Raw genomic sequence first — 26,517 nt, 5'->3', positions numbered from 1 at the left:
GATTCTTTCTATGGTCCTTTTTGTTTCTACTTGGTTGATTTCAGCTCTGAGTTTGATTATTTCCTGCCTTCTACTCTTCCTGGGTGTATTTGCTTCTTTTTGTTCTAGAGCTTTTAGGTGTGCTGTCAAGCTGCTGACATATGCTCTTTCCTGTTTCTTTCTGCAGGCACTCAGCGCTATGAGTTTCCTCTTAGCACAGCTTTCATTGTGTCCCATAAGTTTGGGTATGTTGTACCTTCATTTTTCATTAAATTCTAAAAAGTCTTTAATTTCTTTCTTTATTTCTTCCTTGACCAGGTTATCATTGAGTAGAGCATTGTTCAATTTCCACGTATATGTGGGCATTCTTCCTTATTGTTATTGAAGACCAGCTTTAGGCATTGGTGGTCCGATATTGCATGGGATTATTTCTATCTTTCTGTATCTGTTGAGGCCTGTTTTTGACCAATTATATGGTCAATTTTGGAGAAAGTACCATGAGGAGCTGAGAAGAAGGTATATCCTTTTGCTTTAGGGTAGAACGTTCTATAAATATCCGTTAAGTCCATTTGGCTCATGACTTCTCTTAGTCTGTCTACGTCTCTGTTTAATTTCTGTTTCCATGATCTGTCCATTGATGAGAGTGGGGTGTTGAAATCTCCTACTATTATTGTGTGAGGTGCAATGTGTGTTTTGAGCTTTAGTAAGGTTTCTTTTACGTATGAAGGTGCCCTTGTATTTGGGGCATAGATATTTAGGATTGAGAGTTCATCTTGGTGGATTTTTCCTTTGATGAATATAAAGTGTCCTTCCTTATCTTTTTTGATGACTTTTTGTTGGAAATTGATTTTATTTGATATTAGAATGGCTACTCCAGCTTGCTTCTTCTGACCATTTGCTTGGAAAGTTGTTTCCCAGCCTTTCACTCTGAGTAGTGTCTGTCTTTGTCTCTGAGGTGTGTTTCCTGTAGGCAGCAGAATGCAGGGTCCTCGTTCTGCGTATCAGTTTGTTAATCTATGTCTTTTTATTGGGGGAGTTGAGGCCATTGATGTTGAGAGATATTAAGGAATAGTGATTATTGCTTCCTGTTATATTCATATTTGGATGTGAGGTTATGTTTGTGTGCTTTTCTTCTCTTTGTTTTGTTGCCAAGACAGTTAGATTCTTGCCTCTTCTTGGGTATAAACTTGCCTCCTTATGTTGGGCTTTACCATTTATTATCCTTTGTAGTGCTGGATTTGTAGAAAGATATTGTGTAAATTTGGTTTTGTCATGGAATATCTTGGTTTCTCCATCTATATTAATTGAGAGTTTTGCAGGATACAGTAGCCTGGGCTGGCATTTGTGTTCTCTTAGGGTCTGTATGACATCAGTCAGGATCTTCTGGCCTTCATAGTTTCTGGCGAGAAGTCAGGTGTGATTCTGATAGGTCTGCCTTTATATGTTACTTGACCTTTTTCTCTTACTGCTTTTAATATTCTTTCTTTATTTTGAGCGTTTAGTGTTTTGACTATTATGTGACGGGAGGTGTTTCTTTTCTGGTCCAATCTATTTGGAGTTCTGTAGGCTTCTTGTATGCCTATGGGTATCTCTTTTTTTAGGTTAGGGAAGTTTTCTTCTATGATTTTGTTGAAGATATTTACTGGTCCTTTGAGCTGGGAGTCTTCACTCTCTTCTATACCTATTATCCTTAGGTTTGATCTTCTCATTGAGTCCTGGATTTCCTGTATGTTTTGGACCAGTAGCTTTTCCGCTTTTACATTATCTTTTTGACAGTTGAGTCAATGATTTCTATGGAATCTTCTGCTCCTGAGATTCTCTCTTCCATCTCTTGTATTCTGTTGGTGAAGCTTGTATCTACAGCTCCTTGTCTCTTCTTTTGGTTTTCTATATCCAGGGTTATTTCCATGTGTTCTTTCTTGATTGCTTCTATTTCCATTTTTAATTCCTTCAACTGTTTGTTTGTGTTTTCCTGGAATTCTTTCAGGGATTTTTTGTGATTCCTCTCTCTGCACGCTTCTACTTGTTCTCTAAGGAGTTCTTCACGTCTTTCTTGAAGTCCTCCAGCATCATGATCAAATCTGATTTTGAAACTAGATCTTGCTTTTCTGGTGTGTTTGGATATTCCATGTTTGTTTTGGTGGGAGAATTGGGCTCCGATGATGCCATGAAGTCTTGGTTTCTGTTGCTTGTGTTTCTGCGCTTGCCTCTCGCCTACAGATTATCTCTAGTGTTACTTTGTTCTGCTAATTCTGACAGTGGCTAGACTGTCCTATAAGCCTGTGTGTCAGGAGTGCTGTAGACCTGTTTTACTGTTTTCTTTCAGCCAGTTATGGGGACAGAGTGTTCTGCTTTCGTGTGTGTAGTTTTGTCCCTCTACAGGTCTTCAGCTGTTCCTGTGGGTCTGTGTCTTGAGTTCACCAGGCAGGTCACTTGCAGCAGAAAAGTTGGTCTTACCTGTGGTCCCGAGGTTTGAGTTCGCTCGCGGGGTGCTGCCCACGGGCTCTCCGCGGTGGCAGCAACCGGGAAGATCTGCGCCGCCTCTTCCGGGAGCCTCCGTGCACCAGGGTTCCAGATGGCCTCCGGTGTTTTCCTCTGGAATCAGCAATGTGTGTAGAGAGCAGTCTCTTCCGGTTTCGCAGGCGTGTCTGCCTCTCTGAAGGTTTAGCTCTCCCTCCCACAGGATTTGGGTGCAGAGAACTGTTTATCCGGTCTGTTTCCTTCAGGTTCCGGCGGTGTCTCAGGCAGGGCTCGTGCCTCACCTGGGCCCTCTCCCACGGGAGCCCAGAGGCCATATACAGTTTCCTCTTGGGCCAGGGATGTGGGCAGGGGTGGGCAGTGTTGGTGGTCTCTTCTGCTCTGCAGCCTCAGGAGTTCCCACCTGACCAGGCGGTAAGGTATCTCTCCCACGGGTTCTGGGAGCAGAGAGCTGTTGCGGGTCGGGATCCGCGGGTGTGGGCTAAATACTTTCAAATATTGTCCATAACACAAAACAAATGAGATATCTATATTCACATGCCTAAGTGATAATTTCAAAATAATAAAAAGATTAAATACAAGTAAATTTTCTGCTTTGCTCATCTATGTTAAAATTAATTTATTTCAGAAAGGTCAGCTCAATGACTGTATATTAATCTAATATTACATCAATATACCCAAAAATCTATTGATACATGACTTTCAACTCTTTGATAATTTAAGCTTATTATTATCGTGTGTTTATTTTTGGAATCAGACATTTGAGGACAAGTGATGAATTAGTGAATGTGCTTGCATTTCACTTGTTTCCAACTCTGATTTAACCTATGATACCTCTAAGTTAGTAAATTACTAATAAAGCATTTCTTATGTGATAAAATTTTTATTCTCTGGAAACAGTTTTATTATTCTACACTATATTTCTTTCAAAGATATTTTTAAGTAAATGTTTCTCTTTTTCTGACAAAATAAAATATAAAATGATAAAACAAAAATCATCACAGGGAAGTTGGTCAGTGTAAACCAACAGTAGTAAATGGGCCCCAAGAGAAGTCATGGGATTCAGAGACCCACTCATTCACACCTTCAGGAGTTCCATAAAAACACTACACAGAAAGATAAAATATAAACCCAAAGGTGCAGACCTGTGTAGGCCCTGTACTTTCTGATCTAGCTTTTATAAGTTCATAGAAGCTTTCCTTAGCTCATGTAGAGGGCATTGTTCTCCTGGTGTCTTCCACCCTCTGGTTCCCACACTCCTTCCGCCTCTTCTACAGGGTTCCCTGATCCATATTTCAATATAAATGCACTTACACGTACTTTTACTTGCCAAATAGATGTAGAAGTGCCTATAAACACGCAATTGAGTTTCCTTGATTGCTATCAGAATCATAAAATGGACAAAATCACAGGAATATATATATATATATATTACATATGTCATATATATATATATGAAAGCAAAAATGCAGAAGTGTTTGAGAGTAGTTTGCAATTAAAAATTATCAGAGGATGCATGCAGTGTTTATTGCCTGTGCCACTTTTTGCTAGACTTTTAAGAATATGGTTTAAAATATTAGGAGTATAGATTTTCCTGGTTCACCCAAAGACTATTCCAAGGAACTTTTGTGTTTAACTCATTCACATTCTTATTCAGTTCATAAGGAACCCAGACTGACCTGTGAGCTCAGGAGGACAGTCACAGGAGTAACCGTATAAGCCTCCAGAGCATTTCCCAAGGCCACAGGGGTTTGACTGGCACCCACTGGCTTCAACCTCACAAAGATCACCAGAAAAACCAGGCAAGCAGTCACAAAGGTAGGCTCCAGTTCCTGGAGGAAATTTTCTATCAGTCACACATGAACCACCATTCAAGCAGTCACAAGACTTCACAGTCACCTACAAAAGAAAAGTATTGAATGTGTTTATTTTGAATAAAACTATGTTTAGTCATCTCTCCATGAAATCAGGATAGGTATAAGGCCTTTTGGACATGGATAAACACGTCATGCTTCTCTGCAAATTTCTTGTTTAAAAAATTATGTCTCCTTTCAAGAGTGAAGTTAAAATATAGGTGCTACATGTTGCACCTATATCTTAGAAATGTTGCAAGTAGAACATTTGTTATTATTTTCTAATCTTAGAAATAGATTCAATAATAGTTCAAAGTGGCCTTGAATTTATATTCCCCCTTCCTCATTTTCCCAAGGACATAGTTTTTAGGCAAGTAACACCATATCCCCTGGATAGAACCATCAGTTTCTAAATGCAAACAGAATACAAGGAAACAAAATCAGTAATATGGAAGGCAGTCAGCCACCCATGTTATTGCAGTTTAAGAGCAGACAATAACTTCAATTGCTAGGCTAATATGGTCAAACACAGTTACCTTTCATCAGATGTGTCTGTGTGAAAATGTACATGCAAAACTCCAAGCATACATGGACATCACAAAATTATAAGAATTTAAGCCTTGTGACAGACATGCTACATATATCAATAAAGTAAAAATTGTCAATTAGTTCTTTCATGTCTTCTTTGTGTATTGGTTATTTCTAATTCATCATCTAAGACATCTTTGTTTGAAGGAAAAAGGTATAGTTATGGATCTTATTTTAGTCAGGACTTCCTTCAGAGTGGAAATGAGTGAGATCCCCATCCTTCTCTGCAACTACAGAGTATGATGCCAGCTATCAACTTAGACCCATGCTTCAGGCCTTAAGAGTCAAACCAGATACATTCAAACTAATAGAAAAAAAGCAGGGAAGAGTCTCGAACACATAGACACTGGGAAAAATTTCCTAATAGCTTATGCTCTAAGATCAAGAATCAATAAATAGGACCTCATAAAACTGCAAAGCTTCTGTAAGGCCACTGTCATTAGGACAAAATGGCAACCAACAGATTGGGAAAAGATCTTTACCAATTCTATATCTGAGAGGGCTAATATCCAAAATATACAAAGAACTCAAAGAAGTTAGACTCCAGAGAACCAAATAACCCTATTTAAAAATGGGGTACAGAGCTAAACAAAAAATTTTCAGCTGAGGAATATCGAATGGTTGAGAAGCACCTAAAGAAATGATCAACATCCTTAGTCATCAGAGAAAGGTAAATCAAAATAACCCTGATATTCCACCTCACACTAGTCAGAATGTCTAAGATAAACTCAGGTGACAGTAGATGCCAGTGAGGATGTGAAGGAAGAGAAACACTCCTCCATTGTTGGTGGGATTGCAAACTGGTACAACCACTCTGAAATTCAGTCTGGAGGTTTCTCAGAAAATTAAACATTCCACTACATGAGGACCCAGCTATAAATCTCCTGGACATATACCCAAAAGATGCTCCAACATACAACAAAGACATATAATCCACTATGTTCATAGCAGCCTTATTTATAGTAGCCAGAAGCTAGAAAGAACCCAGATGCCCTTCAACAGAGGAATGGATTAAAAAAATGTGGTACAGGGGTTGGGGATTTAGCTCAGTGGTAGAGCACTTGCCTAGGAAGCACAAGGCCCTGGTTTCGGTCCCCAGCCCCGAAAAAAAAAAAAAAAAAAGAACAAAAAAATGTGGTACATCTACACAATGGGGTACTACTCAGCTATCAAAAACAATGATTTCATGAAATTCAAAGGCAAACGGAATGAACTAGGAAATATCATCCTGAGTGAGGTAACCCAATCACAGAAAAACACACATGGTATGCACTCATCGATAAGTGGATATTAGCCCAAAAGCTTGAATTATCCAAGATGCTATCCATAGACCACAGGAAGATCAAGAAGAAGGATGACCAAAATTTGGATGCTTCCACTCCATCTTAAAAGGGGGAACGAAAGTATTCATAGGAGGAGAAAAGGAGGCAAAGTTTAGAGCAGAGACTGAAGGAACAGCCATCCAGAGACTGCCCCACATGTGACCCATATATATACAGCTACCAATACTAGATAAGATTGATGAACCTAAAAAATGCATGCTGAAAGGGACCAGATATTGATCTCTCCTGAGAGATACAACCAGAGCATGTCTAATACAGAGATGTATGCTAGCAGCAAACCACTGAACTGAGAATAGGACCCCCTTTGCGGGGAATTAGAGGAAGGCTTGAAAGAACTGAAGGGGCTTGCAACCCCATAAAAACAACAATGCCAACCAACCAGAATTTCCAGGGACTAAACCACTACCCAAAGGCTATACACGGACTGACCCAGGGGTCCATCTGCATACGTAGCAGAGAATAGTATTGTTGGAGCACCAGTGGAAGGGAAAGCCCTTGGTTCTGCCAAGGTTGGATCCCCAGTGTAAGGGAGTGTTGGGGGACGGTAAGGGAAGCGTGAATGGGGGGAACACCCTTATGGGGGAGGTGCGGATAGGGGGCTTGTGGACAGGAAACCAGGAAAGGGAATAACATTTGAAATGTAAATACAGAAATATATCCAATTTTTTTTTTTAAAAAGGAGTGTTTCTAAGGTGTTATTTGGTTACAAACCACATTAAAACAAACATGCAATGTTTGTTGTCTCCATATCCCTTTGACATTAAGACAATGTCTTGGGCTAGGATTTAAAATAAAGTGGTAGTATTTGTAAAAGATCCAGTGACATTTATGTAATTATAGCTATAACCTCCAGTGTGACTGTAGCTTCAGTCTCACAGTCATCCTTAAGACGGAGAGTGAATTTCTGAGGAGTTTGTGACTCTGTTTTCCATGTAAGAAGTCCTTCAGAGGAAACACCTGCACCATCAGGACCAGAATCTAGTGTAAACTGTATCTCAGAGCCTTCTGGATCCCAGGCGATGAACTGGTATTCAAAGTCTTCACCATAAAACACCTGTAATTTGTCTTGCAGTGTTTGAATCACAGGGGGCTGGTTATCTGTAACAGAGAAAGAATTTAATCTTGTGCCTGCATAGAAAATGAAAGAATTCTGATAGTTCCCATAGGGACAAATGTCTAATTAGGTCTTATTTCTGCTTTAAGTTCTATTAGCTGCTATTTTTTTCTTTTTTCATAAATGGCATTCTATTCTGTGTAAATGTAAAAGTAACTGACAGGTTCAGGGTTAGTTTTGCGAGCCAAGACTATAAATACTTTGCATACTGAATGACACATGCTGACAGTATTGCACTCTGCAGGTTGGAGGCATTCCTCCTTTGTCTTAAACAACTTTGTGTTGACCATTCCAAGGCTTGGGGATCCTGGGTATCTTGGACCCTGTTACTCTGTTCATGTATACTCTCCAGCCTCACTTTTCCCTCTGCACCTCACATTACTTCCTGTGATTATACTCCTCATCCAAATCCTAACACTTCTTTCACTCTGCCTACTTCCCCATTTATAACAATTGGGAGTGAAAAGTCAGATCAAATCCTATTCCTCTGTGCTCTTTCCAATACCCAAGCTCACACACCTGCTAGTGAAGCTGTGTTGGGAATAGGAATGTTCTCCTTATACTCAGAAAACTTTCTAAAATATATATTATACTGTCTTATATTTTAATATATGTACTTTCCTCACTTGCTAGCTGTACTGGCTGGTTTTGTGTGTCAACTTGACACAAGCTGGAGTTATCACAGCAATGAGCCTCTCTTGAGGAAATACCTCCATGAAATCCAGCTGTAAGGCATTTTCTCAATTAGTGAGAGGGTTGGGGGCATTGTGGGTGGTGCCATCTCTGGGCTGGTAGTCCTGGGTTCTATAAGAAAGCAAGCTGAGCAAGCCAGGGGAAGCAAGCCAGTGAGTAACATCCCTCCATGGCCTCTTCATCAGCTCTTGCTTCCTGACCTTCTTGAGTTCCAGTACTGACTTCCTTTGGTGATGAACAGCAACGTGGAAGTGTAAGCTGAATAAATCCTTTCCTCCCCAACTTGCATCTTGGTCATGATGTTTATGCAGGAATAGAAACCCTGGCTATGACACTAGCTAAAGATAAGAGATCCAAGAAATACCACAAGGGCATTATGTGTATATAGGATGCCCTGGTGCCAAGAGCCCTGGTCCACCTCCCTATTTGTCCCTGTATAATTTTGAAAGCTGCCTCATTATTGACCTTAGTTCCCTCTTCCTTTACATGAGACCCACTTTAAGACTATTTATACTACTGAACATGATAGATAATCACAAATCAGTCATACCATAACCATTAAAAGATTCACCGGATGGTGGGGACACATACCTTTAATCCTAACTCTAGGGTGGCAGAGGCAGGCAGGTCTCTGAACTTGAGCCTGGTCTACAGAGTGAGTTCTAGGACAGTCAGGGCTACTACACAGAGAAACTCTGTCCCAAACATACAAACAAACAAACAATAAATACTCCAACTCAGAAGGCAGTTTCCATTTTCTTTATCACTTTCAAGATTTTCCCTCAAAATTTCATTAGATTTGGCTAATGTTCTGTAAATCTTGGTGCTAAGCAGTGAATATGAAAAAATTACCTAACAAAAGTAATGGAATTTACATAAGCAATGACATATAAATATAAAGTGTATTGATTATAAATAAGCTTATATAGGCTCTGAGAGTCATGTCTTACTGCATCGTACTTAGTACTCCATGTACTTAATAATACCTGATCACACAGGAGGAAAGAACTCAGACACACACATGAAATTACCTTAGGTTTGGGAAAGTGAAGACGTTAATGACAGGTGACCACTATTTGTGGTACCTTTAGGATGGAGGAGTCGATCCTGAATTTTTCTGTACACATGATAATATTCACAGAATCACAGAAGGGGGTGTTAAAAGGCACTTTATAGAGTACTAAGTCTAAATATTTTAAATATCAAATGATAGATCCCTGCCCATTGGAGCTGAAATAGCTGAATTTTTGCCATGAAACTGAACAAAGTAGAGTTAAATGTAGGAAACTGTATATATCTGAATTAAGAATTCTCATTTCATTCTTCTATGAACTATTCTAATATTATTTCATTATTAAATATTAAAATACATAATTTGTAACCTATTATTATATGGTGATATAAATTATATATAGCATTATATCACTTAATATTAGGATAAATTCTAAGATATATACCATCAATCAGTTTTATCATTGTATCATCATGGAAAGTTTAGTTACAAATTAAAAGAGCTATTAAATCACTTGATACAAATACATATGAAGCCTATTACTAGCCAAAGTGTTGTTATTTGGTGTTCATGACCACATATAAAAACATACTCCAGTCTTTTGATTTCTTAAAGCAAAGAAACTTATGAAGTAATGAGAGATTCTAAGTTAACTACATTGTTAATCTACCTCAAATATATTAATATCAGTTATGGCTTAAAATTACTTAGAAGACCTTTGTATAAGAAACAATTGAATTAAAAAAAAGAACTTACAATCTAAAACTGACCAAGTAGAATTTGAAGTTTGAGGTCTACAAATCAAACAAGAGCTGGTAGGATTTCTATCCCCATCAGTGTAGCAGACATCATCAATAATACAAATATTATCCTAGTGAAATTTGAAAAAAATTCAATAAGATATCCCATGCTTAATACGTAGAAACTAGAAACAGAAAGACAGTAGCATGTATATTTGGATTTGGAGATAATTTTCATAAACTGAACTCAAAATACATCTTTGTAAACTAATTATTCATAGTACTAAGAACAATAAAACTGATTAATTTGGAAGAATAAAGAAATGCAGGGAGGCCATGGAATACTAGAGAATAGCTTATGAGTAACAGGAAACACAGCCCCAATGTTCTGTCTGTCGGCTCCTCCTAGAAGTGCTTTATTAATAAAATGGCATTTTTCCTGTACAGTTGAAAGAATGATATCAATTTATAGCTGACTTCCGTTTCTCGGTGTTCCCTACTCTGATCTTTAAATTTTACCACTGGCCAAGATCCATGGAACAATCACTTCAGCTCCCCAAATCATCCCCCAAAGCAAAGCAGCAGAGTGCAACCATCCCTTAACTTCTTCTGAAGAATCACACTCACTTACCACTTCTGCTCATTTTATAACAATTCCTTTGTTAGCACGTACAGTGCTCTATGAAATAGAACAAATAGCCCTAGAGGGCAAGGCAGCTTTGAATGACATCATTGAAAGTATTTCTAAACAGGCAGACACAAAATATTTCAAGTAAAATAAAATCCAAATCAGTTTTCAATAACTAAAATTTCGTCTTGACCTACTCTGAATACTTATCTCAGGAAAAAGTATACACATTGTTTTTTTTATGTGTGCCCACTAGTTTTATGTTCTGTGGTTTGAAGGGTTGACTGATATTAGGTCCATGGGCTTTATTAAGTCTTCAGTTTCCATGTAGGAAGCCTTCTAGATAACCAAAGGAAAAATAAAACCAAAAAACAGGCAAACAAAACAATAAAAGCCTTAGATACATATTATAAACCCCTTTCAAATACAAATTATTTGCTGCACAAAATAACTAATTAACCAAAAACACAAATCTTACTGAAAAATATGTATGTAGGACCACATGAGTGGATAATTAAATGTGAAATTTCTCCTCTGGTTCTTTAGGGAGGGGTACAGAGAAGCAGGGTCTCACGTAGTCCAGACTGTTCTCCAGGATGGGACAACCTTATACTTGTGGTCCTCCTGCCTTCATCTCCTAAGTACTAGAACTACAGACGTTTGCTACTTTAACATAGCTCCTCCTTCAAAGTTTCAGGGAGAAACATTCTGCCACTTTAAGACACAAAAAGAAGAGATATCCTTGTTTAATCAACAAGAGTTACAGAAAGTTCATTAATTTTACCTAGACTAACAAAAATCTGAGGAAAGAATTTATCCATGTCATTCTAGCATAAGGTTGGGAAAAGGACAAAATATGCAAAAACATGTATATATATATATATAATATGAAAAAGTAAAAATATATACCTTCATAGTGCATGAATCATTTTCATAGAAACCACAAACTTGACAAGCGCCATCATATATAATCATTATCTTGGGATTACTGAATGTGTAACCATCATTAGATACCTATGAGAATGTAGTTATACATTAAGGTTATTTTTTCTAAATGTTGCTTCATCAATTCACTATGCAATTTTATTTATGCATATGATGATATCTTTTATCTGTTACCTTTAATTGAAACTTTGCCAAGGGTTTCTCTGCTGTTAGATCCATGCTACCAAAATGCTGGCCGTCTGGGAGCAGCTGACAGTCAACCACTCTGCTACTTTGAAAGATTGCTTGTGTGTAGACACTGGCTCCAAGCACCCATTCATTGCCATTATACTGAAGGAGTAATGAAAAGTCAACCGATTGCTTCTAGATGGTGGAAGTGCTTTTGTACATTTTATAATTAGTAAATTATATATAGTCAACATAGAAATTTTAAAATGTATAATCCATACGATCAGATATATGATTAGAAAAATACATTGAAAGTAAGTTTTATTCAGAATAATAGAAAAGTATATGCCGTATTTTGATAATTAAAAAAAAATCAACATTTCCCCTCAACATTTCCCCCAAAGCATACATTATTGACAAGTTCAATCCCAAAAAAGTTGCCAAGGTTGATCATATATATGTATTCACCACAGAATGTATTTCAGAGCAAGAGGAAGTCAGAAATCAGTGGAGTGCACAGTTGGCAGATGGTAAACACATTTTCAGTGTAAGAGTTCCCCCCTCCCCCATCCAAAAAATTCCCACTTTTACCTCCCTGGAACACCTTTACAGTATGTCGGTAGCCATAGAGCTTTCATGCTGCTATATGACCCTTGACTGATCCAGAAAAATAACAAAGATAGTCAGTACTTCAACTATTTGAACATTTTTAACTTTATGCCAGAGGATTTGGGGTCAGACTCCCCATAATAGATTACATTTCAAAATATAAAACTGTGTAGTGGTAGTACAAAGAATAGTAGGACTAAAACCAGATGTGCACATTTATAATTGTGCACATAATCACTTTTCATAGTACCAAGTCCCACGAAAGTAAAATACTTTCTCCCATGAGAATTCAACTTCATGTTTTTGATTCTATTAAAAAAATATACTATCCACAATAAAATGTGTCATTTTGCTTAAGCTAGTTTGTGTCATTTGAGTAGATTCTAGCCAGTTTATCCTACTCAATGCAAACAGAATGTCATGCTTAAGCTATACATTGGGTACTACTTTATAGTGTTATAAAAATCTTAGCGTGTGAAAAGAAAATGGCAGAATGATTTGCTGAGTATTGACAACTATATTGAAAACTAGAAGGGCATATTTGTTGACATCTGAATTCATTTATATACTCAAATATATAAAAATGCACTTCGATTGCACAATGACGTAGCATTGGTCATACAACCTGATATTTCCTCAACATTATAGGTTAGAAGGAAAGGGCAAGGACAGCAATATCACTCCAGCTTATGTGGAATAAAGTATAACCTCATTTTGAAGACTTTTTGATTGACAGCTCAACAATTGTGGAGATATCTATAGTTATGGAGGAACAGTCTGTTATAGAAGGTCTGTCAGTTTCTCTAGCAGAGGAAGAATGACAAAAATATCATAACAATTTTGTCATGATAGCTATGCTTAAGGCATTTTGGACCTCTTGTTTTTCTCTGTGAAATCAGACTGTGGCCAATGACTGGTCCTTAAGTTATGAGTTCTAGCCCTCTATGAAAAGGTTGACCCAAAGTAGTAAATAAATAGGATTCTACATCCTTTGTATTCAAAAGTTTGTGTTTATTATATGCTGAGGATATTCTTTTTAGTTTAAATAATTTAATTTTTTAGAGCTTCTCACATGTGTCCTGTATTAAACCATATCCATCCAATCTCAGTTGATCAGCCCTGTACACATATACATATCAGCTGCTGGTATTCTGCTAAGGCAAAACATAAAAGAAAAGAAATGGAATATAAAATTTTGCTGTAATAACTGAGGTTGAAATAAGATATAATACAGAGAAAGTCCCAAATCTAATCTAGTCAAGGAAGGCTTCAGAAGAGGGTGTCATATTTTTTTCTTCCTGGAAGATAAAGGGAGCTTCTGTTTGGATACTGAAAATTGAAACAAAAAGAGGGAAATCCAACATGGATAGAGAAACCAGCATTTGAAAATGAAGGAAGCACAAAACATCATGGTCCATAGTAGAGCTGAATGAAGACAAGAGGTTGTTTAAACTGCCCACAAAAGGAGTCAGGATCTAGATCAGAAAGAGCCCTTTTCCTACAAGATTACTTTTTGGATTTAATATTATGGACCAGCAACTTAAAAGCTGGAATTGACTTTTAGAGGAATGAAAAAAAAAAAAGAAATGGGTGTGTACCTGGATTTCTAGATCAAGACACGTTTATCAACATTACTGTAATAGTAGAAAAGAGCTGCAAGCTATGATAGTCTGTTCTTTATGGAACATAGAAGATATATATGTGTGCCTTTGTACAAAAGAAATATGGTGAGGGGGATTAACTTGGAAACAATGATCATAGACATATATGTCAGTATATGGAGAGAATACTATAAAAATATGGAATAATGGGAACTCATTACTCAGGACAATAAAAAAGATAATGGAAAAAGTAGGTGAAAGAGAAGAGAAGGAATAAACAATTCTCTGTAAATACCTTTCACACAGATCAAATTTTTGGAATTATGATAATATTCCAGACACTAAATAATTTTAATGCAAATCAACTACAATTTGTAGGAAACTCAAAAAGAAACAGAAACATTTAAACTAATTATATTACAATGAAATACATAACTACTATGAATATGAAGTAAAAATAGTGTATATCATTGGAAACTTCATTTGCTATTGTATCATTATGTCATTTTATAAATTTGATTTTCAAAGGTAGAGGGTAAAATATTTGACAATATATGTATATGCAAAGAATGACAAAATAGGTTTATATATTAGAAATGGTGGGAATTTCTTTTCACTTGTAAAGAAAAGAGAAACAAATAAGAAGAGAGACTAGAGTGAACCCTGTGCCATTCCAATAGAATCAGAGACAATGCTGTCAATATCTTGAAGATGGTAGATTAGACAGATGCTAAGTAGATAGGCAAAGATGATGAAGATAGATGATAGATTCATAGATCGATACATAGATGATAGAAAGATATAGATATGTGCGCATGTTTGATCCATTGAGAGGTCTTAAAAGCAATAACTAGCCTGTAATAAAAAATGAAACCAGAAGAAAACATTAGCTTACTGGAAGCTTAGTACCATATATCCAAGTTCAGCAAACCCTAAAAGACTAGGGTTGCATGACTTGAAAATTGTGTCAAATTATGCTTAATAAAGAGTGAGCCAAGAAAGCCTTAAAACCCATGTTGGACACATTTTATGTTTAGATTTTAAGATTACATCTACATAAGTGGTATTTCCAATAGCAAGTAGACAGCTAATAAATATATACAAAAAAGGCAACACTAAATGAATGCTTACTGAATATATATTCAAATATATATTCAAATATATATTATATATCCACACAGGAGAGGTTGGATAGAGAAGAAGAAGGGGAAAATATATGACAATTTTCTCTCCTAGAAAAATGCAAATTTGTAAAATTCTCTTCTATTCAATCATTTACTAAAAGCATGATCTTATATTATCAAATCAGCCAACACCACAATTCTTCTCTCTTCTGATATTGAGACCCCATGCATAACATGATGCAATGAGCATATTTGTGTATAATTACACAAGGGAAATATTTCCAAAATTATTTTCTTCAGCAAATTCTCGGTGCCAGATTCACACTTTACTTCGTTGACTTAGATATAAAGAATGCAAAAACATGTTTTAAATTTTCAACTTTTCCAAATGAGCATCTAAATTTAAAAGCATGTCCTTATAATAAATTTTTTACTTGAATAAAGAAAAGGAAGATTGTATAATTCACAAAATAAAATATATTCTGATGTGCTTGCATTCAAACTGAATGACTTTTCTGCTTTAATAATCTTACGAGACAAAGAACTGATGGAGGACCGAATGGGGTATTTCAGAGTCAGAGCAAGGGAGATGTGATCAGAGCACAGCTATCCCCATTTGTGTTTTGGAAGGGCATATTCACCTTCTTGGCTGAAAACCATCACCCTTCATGTGGTTTACAGTTCTAGAGAGACAGATGTTTCTAAATAACAAGCTTGATGTTCTTTTAGATTTTATCAATCATTCCTGAAAACCATGTCTTAATAATAATGGCATAAAATATTTATCAACAATCACAAGGTAGTGGATCTAGTGAAGCAGTGTGGCCATTTTCCTGTAACTCTCAGTGGGTTGAACAGCCTGAGATCACGCTGCTCTCTGTTAGACAAAGTTAACCTAAAAATGGCATAAACTCAATCGTTTTAAACACTACACCTGTGATGGTTTGCATATGTTTGGCCCAGGGAGTGGCACTATTAGAAGGTGTAACCTTGTAGGAGGAAGTGTGTCACTGTGGGCGTGGGCTTGGAGACCCTCGTCCTAGCTGCCTGAGGATGCACAATCTGTTCCTGGCTTCCTTCATGTGAAGATGTAGAACTCAGCTTCTCTGCACCATTCCTTCCTGGATGCTGCCATGCTCCTGCCTTGATGATAATGGTCTGAACCTGTAAGCTACCCCAATTAAATGTTGTTCTTTATAAAACTTGCATTGGTAATGGTGTCTGTTCACAAAAATAAAACCCTAAGACAACACCCAAAGCCTGGGCTTATCATACCTCCAGTTGAGTAACTTCACACTTGATGGATAATGACTCTTTGAAGCCATGACCAAAAACTCTCACTGTGACACAGTTCTGCTTCTGAATATCACAGAATCCAATGTTCTCAATCTCGGTAATTTCAGGAACAATGTCTTTAGAGAAAAAAATGATTAAAAAAATTGCATACTTTGTGAATTACAAAAAAACACATAATTATTTTGAGTGTCTAAATTAAAAGTATAATTCCAATAACAATTCGAAATGTACTCAAAACATTATTTATAGTAATTAACCAATTAAACATTTAATCATGCTGTGTTTAAATAGGTACTGCTAACCATCAAAACAAAAGCATTGTCATAATTGATAACACTTAAACTCACATTTCCCTAATGTTTCAGTAATATTTGTATTAATTAAGAGCAGATGTTAACAAATTATACCTAAAACACATCTTAGTTTAGCCATATCAGCTTGTGCCAAATAAATAGACTACAGGTAAAATACGCTTCTATAATAAAATAGTTTACTTAACAGCGCAATACTCACTTTTCAAAAATCATTTCAGTATTACAAAATATTTTTATCAAAGTATTATATATACATGGATATGTGTAATGTATATATGTATATAAATAGATACATACACATATATAAATACACACACATATATATATATATGCATGTATAGTTTATACACCTATTCCAGTTTTGTATATTGTTTTGTTGTTCCATAAGGATAACTGTGAGTTTATTAATCACTAACAGGAAATATCTCTCTTAGAATTCATAGTTAACTGACTTTCATAAGGTTCTTATTCTGGTTGTAGCCTTAGTGAGCACATCTTACCTGCATCGGTGAGATCTGATTGTTAAAATGGATGTGTGCCTGTAAACAAAATTCTTCTGCCCTAATTCTGTCAAAGCCTGAAAAAACCTACCAGCCTTGGAAGAAAAATCACAAGCCTATGACCTCAGGATTCCCAAAATTCTCACAAATATTTGTATTAGTTTATCATGTCATGGTTGTAACACATGTCTATTTACTGATGTATTTGTATTTAGTTCCACTACACGAGCTATAGGAATAAGCCAAAAGAAGCCTCCATGTAACTTAAGTTTTACCATGGGATGACAAAGATTGTTTTAAAGGTGAAAAAACATAAAATGTACAAATATGTGTTTTCAGGTATGTGCAGAAATTTTAAATTAATTATGTCATAGGAGATAAAAAAATATCGGGTTGTGTGAGAAAAACTACAAGGAAGTTTTTAAGTTAATACTCAGACAAGAGACAAGTTCCAAAATAGACTTAAAAAGTGATTTTGAGCAAACTAGTGTATTTAGTAAAATAACATAAAATAGTGCTTAAATTATATGGAACATGGAGGCTAGGCGAAAGGTTATTCTCTGCAGATAGAAGCACCAATTGTGTGCAAAAGCCTGTGTCAGGGTGGCCTGGCATTTCCAGTGAACAACAGAGATGAAGTCAGTTAGAAAGGATCAACAGCCACCATCAAGTTGCCACTGGACTTTCCCTTTGACATTTGAAGAAGATGAAACATTTGGGGGAATCCTTAGGATATTAACTAATATATTCTCACTATGGACTTAATAAACACTGAGGACAAAGACATGTCCATAATCACATGCCATCCCCAACACCAAGGTTTCAGAGTATTTACATACCATATGAATGACTGCAGTCATAGGAACTGTAGCCTGGAAAACATGCACAGCCCCAGTCCATACAGTGTCCATGTCCGCTGCACAAATTGGGACATTTTAACACTTCTAGGATGCCTTCCATTGACTTCCCGTATTCTTCTACGTTGTGTTTTCCTTCTTCTAAAACGTGTCTCTCACATTCATTTTCTAACAAGGCCACGCCTGCCTCTGCCCAGGTAATGTCGTCCTTTAACAGAACATCCTTCACACACATGTCCATAACATGGTTTAGTGTCCTGCCAAGGAAGGGAAGACAGAGCCTTCCAATGCTGGAGTTGACTAGAGTCTGCTCACAGATTGCTAAGACGTTGAATTCAGTGAGGCCCGATGGTGTGGGCCATGAGGGGACAAACTCCTGCTGGCTGCCCTCAGAGTGGTCCTCAGGAAAAAAATAAGAAAACTCTTCCAGGTTGCCTTGTCCAAGACTCTGGAAAGTAAATACGGGATGAAAGTCCTTCAAATTGTGTCGTTTCCATCTGCTTTGTAGATCATTCCTCATTTGCTGGTCCTCTGTATGCCTCTCATTACTCAAATATGTAGGAGGATTTTGAGACTTATTCCCAGGATGCTGTAAATTTAACTCCGGTTTGAGCAGGCTTGGGTGAGCATGTTCCTGTAGTGAGACATTCAAATTGCTTTCTTCCGTAGGTGCATGAAGGTTTATTTTTCCAATAAGAGCTTCTGAATTGATATATTCAGAGTTAATATCTAGGTCCGGAATCAAGGAAGAGAAGTGGATGTGCTTGACGTCTTTGCAGCTGGAAGCCATTTCTGAGTGAGACCTGCTGCCCAGATGGTGAGAAAGCAGATGGTGCGTGGAGGTACCCAGCGAACAGCTGCAGTAGGATGGTTTTGCAGGAAACGGCGGGGAGGTTGGTATTTTGTCAAACATGCTTTTTCCTGGTAGAAGCCTTCCAGATGAAAGACAGGATAATTATTTCAACAGAAACGTTTTTTTTTTCCCCACCGATCTATTACGGAAGGGCAGAACATTGAATGGCCACGGCCTTAGCCTCATAGCAACACAAAAACAAATGAATCCTAGCTTGATTCTCACCTCCATTCATTGACAAAAGCGACATAATTGTTGACGTGGTGATCAATTTTGATCCCATTCTTGTCATGGAAATCGTTTTCTGGGTTTTCATCGAAGGTGCCACAAAGCCCCAATGTGCTTCTGAAGTCTAAACTAGGGATTCTTAGCGTTATACTCATCCCCCACTCACTGAGGTCAGCTCGGATGAACGCTCCGGAGGAAAACCAAATCTGAAAGCAGACAAGCCCACACTGAGATACAAGATGCTCAATCCACGAGGTTAAGAGAAGAGTGCCGTGTAAGATATAAGAAAGTTATTTTTCTATGCACAAAAAGAATTAGAAGCTTATTTTTTACATGAAAACTTTCACTTAATACTATATTTTCAAAGAAATCACTTTTCACCTTATGCTGATTTGAAATTTGGTCACAATTTCAATTCTTTTAATTTTTATTTTTATGTGCATGGATGTTTTGCCAGCGTGTATGTTTGTTCTCCGTGCGTGTGTGTGTGTGTGTGTGTGTGTGTGTGTGTGTGTGTGTGTGTGTGTGTGTGTGTGTGTGTCTGGTACCCGCAGAGGGCAAAATAGGGAGTCAGACCCTGTGAGACTGGAGTTACAGACAGTTGAGACCTACCATGTGGATGTTGGGAATTGAACCTCCAAAAGAGAAGCCAGTCCTCTTAACTGTCTACAGACCCCACCATTTCAACTATTTATTGAAACAGATGGTTCTTGATTTCTTCCATAATTAAAATTTTGTATTTTGTAAGATCGAAGCAGTTAGAGCTAGTAAGAGTAATGTTAACAAAGTCGCATTCTGATGGTAATAATGCAGTATGGGATTGCACTGCCAAGTCATTAATTTACACCAATAAACATGATTTGAGAGGAATATAAGTCCTTGAAGCTAATCACTATTCTCTTATGGCCAGTAGGCAAATAGAATCAATACCCAAGTGACCTTAATGGTCTGTGCCATCTGACAATGAACCACTGCCACTGGTCCCAGTAATGTCCTGAGGCCAACCATCTGGAACTGTAACTGAAAAAAATGACTTTTTCTAAAAGCACTAAAGACACATCACCAGTGTTTGTTTTTCAGTTTAAACATAATCCTTCTTGTCTCCTTATTTAAAAAAAAATGATGTGTACTCATGGTATTGCTTTTCATGAGTAGTAACCTTATATTTCTAATATTTAAGCTGGTTAAAACTATTCCAAAGTCTGTATATTGTATCTCTGCCTAGAAATCAACAAATGCCCACCCTCTCATTTTCTTGATCATAACTTCTTCTATTATGTGTCTAATTTTAATTTTCTCTTATTAAAATCCCCTATGGTAACTTATAAATTTCCTCTTACAGGGCGAGATACAATGGACACCACTGGTGTTACCTACATCCATAAGGATTTCACTAGAACAAGTTTCCAGTTAAAACTTTTGCTGAATTGACATATAGAGTCCCCTAGAAAGACTATTTTTCCATTATTTTTATTTTTTGGCAATATTATGTGAAAGGTAGTGCTCTTTATTTATTTGGTTAATGATGAGGCATTTCAATATTTTGTTGATTATTTGTACATTTAGACATACTTTTCAGTGTTACTCCTTTGTGAATTGACTTTTCGTTTTTGCTTATTTATTTAGTTTTGACTGAGTCTTGCTATAGAACCCAGGCTTGTCTTATGCTCCCCATTCTGTTGACTTGGCTTCTAAACTTTGGATAGCAGTCATGTAGAGTGTTCCTCGACTCAAAGGATAAACAGGCTGAGAAAGAAATTAGGGAAATAATAGCCACAAATAACATAAACGACCTTGGTGGGACTCTAACCAAACAAGTGAAAGATCTGTAATACAAGAACTTCAAGTCTCTGAAGAAAGAAATTGCAAAAGATCTCAGAAGATGGAAAGATCTCCCATGCTCATGGATTGGCAGAATTAATATAGTAAAAATGGCCATCTTGCCAAAAGCAATCTACATATTCCCCATCAAAATTCCAACTCAATTTTTCATAGAGTTAGAAAGAGCAATTTTCAAATTCTTCTGGAATAACAAAACACCCAGGATAGCAAAAACTAGCCTCAACAATAAAAAAACTTCTGGGGGAATTACCATCCCTCACCTCAAACTATATTAAAAACTGTATGGTATTGGTACCGATACAGGCAGGTAGATCAATGGAATAGAACTGAAGACTCAAAAATGAACCCATTCACCTATGGTCACTTGATCTTTAAAAAGGAGCTAAAACCATCAAGTGAAAAAAAAAAGATAGCATTTTCAACAAATGATGCTGGTTCAAATGGAGGTCAGCATGTAGAAGAGTGCAAATCAATCCATTCTTATTGCCCTGTACAAAGTTTAAGTCCAAGTGGATCAAGGACCTCCACATCAAACCAGATATACTTTTTTCCTATTAGTTTGACTAATAGAAAAAAAAGTGGGGAAGAACCTCAAACACATGGGCACCGAGGAAAATTTCCTAGACAGAACACCAATGGCTTATGCTGTAAGATCAAGAATTGACAAATGGGGCTTCGTAAATTGGGAAAGCTTCTGTAAGACAAAGAACATTGTCATTAGGACAAAATGGCAACCAACAGATTTGGAAAAGATCTTTACCAATCCTACAGCTGATAGAGGGCTAATATCCAAAATATACAAAGAACTCAAGAAATTAGACTCCAGAGAGTCAAATAACCTTATTAAAAATGGGGTACAGAGCTAAACAAAGAATTCTCACCTGAGGAATATCAAATGGCTGAGAAGTACCTAAAGAAATATTCAACATCCTTAGTCATCAGGGAAATGCAAATCAAAACAACTGAGTTTCCACCTCAAAACAGTCAGAATGGCTAAGATAAGAAACTCAGGTGACAACAGATGCTGGTGAGGATATGGAGAAAGAGGAACACTCTTCCATTTTTGGTGGGACTGTAAGCTAGTACAACTACTCTAGAAATCAGTCTGGAGATTCCTCAGAAAATCAGACATAGTACTTCCTGAAGACCCAGCCTATACCTCTCCTGGGCATATACCCAAAAGATGCTCCAACATATAACAAGGACACATGCTCCACTATGTTCATTATAGCAGCCTTATTTATAATATTAAAGCTGGAAAGAACCCAATAGCCTTCAACAGAGGAAAGGATACAGAAAATATGTTACATTTACACAATGGGGTACTACTCAGCTATCAAAAAAAATGACTTCATGAAATCCATAGGCAAATGGAATGAACTAGAAAATATCATCCTGAGTGAGGTAACCCAATCACAGGAAAACACACATGGTATGCACTCACTAATAAGTGGATATTAGCCCAAAAGCTCGAATTACCCAAGATGCAATCCACAGACCACATGAAGCTCAAGAAGAAGGATGCAAAAGTGCAGATGCCTCACTCCTTCTTAAAAGTGGGAACAAAAATATTCATAGGAGGGGATATGGAGGCAATGTTTCAAGCAGAGTCTGAAGGAAAGGCCATTCAGAGCCTGCCACACATGGGTATACAGCACATACATATATATGTATACAGCCACCAAAACTAGATAAGATTGATGAAACTAAGAAATGCATGCTGACAGGAGCCAAATATAGCTGTCTCCTGAGAGTCACAGCCAGAGCATGCAGAGGCAAATGTTAGCAGCAAACCATTGACCTGAGAACCGAACCGGAACCCTGTTGGATGAGTTAGAGAAAGGATTGAAACTGAAGGGGCTTGCAACCCAATAAGAACAAGAATGCCAACCAACCAGAGCTCCCAGGGACTAAACCACCACCCAAAGACTATGCATGGACAGACCCATAATTACAGATGCATATATAGCAGAGGATGGCGTTGTTGAGCACCAATGGAAGGAGAAGTCCTTGGTACTGCCAAGGCTGGACCCTCCCTCCAAGGGGAGTGGTTGGGGAGGAGAACACCCTTATAGAAGAAGGGGAGAGGGATGGGATACGGGGCTTGTGTCCAGGAAATCAGGAAAGGGAATAACTTTGAAATGTAAATAAAAAATATCCAATAAAAAAAAGAGAAAAAATAGGATTAGCAGACCACAGCCTGTAATTCACTGTAATGAACCCCCTTTATTTAATAAAGATGGAAAAAATCCAATTAAAAATATAATTTATGACCCTTTACCTAATTTTTACTTTTTCATATATCTACCAATGTCTTCCTGAAGTAGTAACAGACTGTATTCATTAAAAAAACTGCTCAGCTATTCCTGAATATTTATTTTTGTCATTTTACCTAATATATATTTATTAGACATTGTCACATAATTTTAGGAACAATCCACAAAACTAATATTAAAACATTTTAAAGGGATATGAGTGTATGCTGCATTTTGAATAATAGGTTAAAATATAAGCTTTTTGTGCAATATCTGAGTGAACCTAAAGCTATTTCTTTCTTTTGTACATTCTCATACATGTATATAATATATTTTGATTATATTCATTCATTATCTTCTAAGTACTTATTTCTTCAGCAACCTAATATCAAAACATAACAGTCCCTAATTTGTAAGCATGAGTAAAAGTTAATCCAAAATTATGAAAAGCAAAATTCCTTCTACTGTCAAATTTTTACTTCTGTCCACATACCGTAATTTTTCTTCCTAAATAAGACTCAGTTATTCTGATATTTCTTGATGATGATTCTTGGCTCTTTACAAACATATATGGCGGGGATTCACGTAACTGCCCACTGCACATATCAAAAGTAACGATGTCACCTTCTTCTTTTGCAACAAAGCCACAGTTACATGACACAGGATAGTGAAGGCTCCCACAGTCCCACTGACGTACGTGGATTTCAAAATCACGTGACATACTCTTAGAAAGCACAAACGTTCCAGTCTTGAAGTTGTCATATACCCTAGTATGAACAAAGGTCAACTACATCGAGAATCAGGATAAAATATTATAACAATATAACTTTAATATATAAAAGTTCTTTAATGTATGTATAAGCAGGCAATGTATTTTGTTCTCAGGAAAAGAAATTTTCAGCACATTTATGGATCTGAAGATTGATATATGTCTGTGAATGACTCAAAGTGGCCACAAATTCCTTAACTCTTTCCCATGTATCTTTCTGTCTCTTTGTCCATCCAGCAGGCTTTACTCTTAAAGGAGAATATGCTTGCAGAGTACACAGGCACCTGGCTGTCTTCCTTACAGAAAGCATTTTCTAACGTGAGTATTACTTACTGGCTTTCAGTAGCCGGTCTCTTTTAATAAAATCATGAGCTCTATTTCCTTCCCTTATTTTCTGTCTGTTTTAATTTTCTTCCTGGCACATATTTGCTTTCAACTCTTTTATTTCTAGTACTACTATGATTGGTGTGAATCGTGTGTCTGTATCACTTCTTCTATCCAAAGCTCATAGTGGAGGGTTCCACCACTATGTCACTCAGGAAAAATCTACTGACAGCTGTCACACAATGTTTAAAACACCTGTCAGGTATCATGTAGAAAGGATTTACTAGACAATGAGTTGTCTCTCTTCTTAAGGATGTCTTAGCATCACAAGGTCCCAGCTACAGACTGTGAAAGCCGTATCATTTTGATACTCTTTTCATTACTTTGAACATTTTACTTGAATTCCAGAAACAACCACAAAAGACTTCATGGTAGGAAAAAAAATCAATTTTGAAAATTGGCATTCTTATCACTAATTAAAGGCAATTAGTATTAAAATAGATTGAATGAATTAGCTTTATCATTCACATAAGCCTCATAGATTATTTTTTAATTCTATAAACATACAACACAGTAAATACTCTTAGTGAAAATAAGTGACTTAAAATCCAAATAAATAGGTGGCCAAACACGAATGATATGTGCATTTGTAATAATCTTCAATACATCTTTATTTATAATAATCCAAAAATTCAGGCCCATTAGTTGTCTGCATTATTTACTAAGGAACAGAATCAACGCAAAAATATTCTACACAAATACACTAATGTTTAGAAACAAACCAGCAAAAGTGCAAATCATTGAAAACATAAGGAAATGATAAAAAAGTGTGATGCTTAAAACAAAACATGGCAAAAAAAAAACAAAGAAAACAAAAGCCACCAAAAGAAGAAAAGACCAGGACATTACCTGCCATCAAACGTAATTATGTGTGGGTCAGTAAATGAATAGCAGTAAGCAGATGGGACATCCTTGACTTTGATCTGTGGAAGAAGAAGATGTTTAAATGTTAACATTGATTGCTGGCTAGTAAATTTTTAGCAATTGAAACTACTATTCAATGAATTCTTTTTATAGGTGCTGAAAATGAAACTGTTTTAAAGTAAAAATATTAAGCATTTTTTAAGATTATTTATTTCTATAATGCATCTGTATGTGTATATATGTCACGTGTAAACAGGTGACCATAGAGACCAGAAGCAAGTGTCAGGTCTCTTAGAGAAGTTACAGGCAGTTGTCAGCTGCCTCAGATGGCAATAGGAACCCAACTTGAGTCCTCTAAAAGACAAGAAAGGAAACTTAGCCTTTTAGCCATCTCTTCAAATAATTTATAAAAAAAAAAATTGTTGGCACAAATGTATTTTTAAATCTTAAGTTAAAAAGGTTATTTTTCTGATTAGTCAACCTGGATGCTGTCTGGAGTGTATCTGTCCCACAGGAAAACATCATTAACTATAGGTTCAACAGTGATGTCTGTAACTCTGTCTCCATCCCGGGAAAAGTCTATCACAGCAGTGTAGTACACTACAGCCTGGCTACATATTCCATCGGCACAAGGGTTCTGGTAAAGGTCCACATGGCACGAAGACAATGCCAAATTTAAATCGAGGTGTTCTTTACCTATTCAGGAAGAAAAAAAAAATTTTAAAGTTTTTTCCAAGACACATACAAGTCAAATGTAGTTACTTGACCCAATATGAGACAGACTAAAATATTATTCTTAAATATTTTTCTTTAAAAGTTACTGTAATGCTTGTTTAAATTAAAATAAAGCTACTGAATCTACTTGATCTCTATAGATAATATTAATTTAAAATATGTATGCATACATACAAACACACTACTATTTTCAATAAAGTTATAAGTACATGTGCATTTAGACAAAATTCAAAAGCAGTAAATAACAGGTAGGAGAGGGTAATGAATATTTTAGTAGAATATTTCGTCAACATAAATGTTCATATGCTATTTTGACATTCAGTAAGAAAATGATGTAGCGCTCTTGAAGGTGATCATGAGTAATAAACTCATTTCACGTTATAAATATCAGAATATATTCAGAACTTAAAAATGATAGTAACAAAGAAAAAAAGAAATAGGGGTTGGGAAAGAAAAAAAAGGAAATAATCCTGAGAGGAAACAGTAACGGAAAATGAAAACAGAACTTTAAAAAGTGATATAGCTCATTTGCATAATTTCTGGTCTTTTCATTAATGAAAGTACATGTCCTGAGATTGGATATAAAGAAGCAGGTTTTCAAATTCAATTCAAGACTACAAAGCCTTCCTGAGTTTACAAGAGGAAGGAATTATTTCTAAAGACTATTTTTTACACACATGAATTTTACAGGTATGAAATTGCAGTAGTTGGGTAAAACTTATACACTCTACTGGGTTCAAGATCC

General features: G+C 36.5%; 1 protein-coding gene across 1 annotated transcript in view; it reads right to left on the bottom strand.

Annotated features, from left to right (window-relative positions):
* Positions 1-26,517, bottom strand: part of Vwde (von Willebrand factor D and EGF domains) — a 91,192-nt gene that overhangs the window by 53,899 nt on the left and 10,776 nt on the right. Inside the window, exons 5-15 of the mRNA XM_032907270.1 lie at positions 25,519-25,733; positions 25,023-25,096; positions 23,514-23,787; positions 18,921-19,129; positions 17,825-18,774; positions 16,151-16,287; positions 11,548-11,703; positions 11,338-11,442; positions 9,817-9,931; positions 7,089-7,339; positions 4,137-4,356 (exon numbers count right to left, since the gene is read on the bottom strand). Coding sequence (XP_032763161.1) covers positions 4,137-4,356; positions 7,089-7,339; positions 9,817-9,931; positions 11,338-11,442; positions 11,548-11,703; positions 16,151-16,287; positions 17,825-18,774; positions 18,921-19,129; positions 23,514-23,787; positions 25,023-25,096; positions 25,519-25,733 — 2,706 coding nt within the window. The remainder of the gene's footprint in view (positions 1-4,136; positions 4,357-7,088; positions 7,340-9,816; positions 9,932-11,337; positions 11,443-11,547; positions 11,704-16,150; positions 16,288-17,824; positions 18,775-18,920; positions 19,130-23,513; positions 23,788-25,022; positions 25,097-25,518; positions 25,734-26,517) is intronic.

Source organism: Rattus rattus, chromosome 6, assembly GCF_011064425.1.
Source record: "Rattus rattus isolate New Zealand chromosome 6, Rrattus_CSIRO_v1, whole genome shotgun sequence".
NCBI lineage: Eukaryota > Metazoa > Chordata > Mammalia > Rodentia > Muridae > Rattus > Rattus rattus.
The sequence above is the reverse complement of the archived record's forward strand: the minus strand, read 5'-3'. Positions and strand labels throughout refer to the sequence as shown.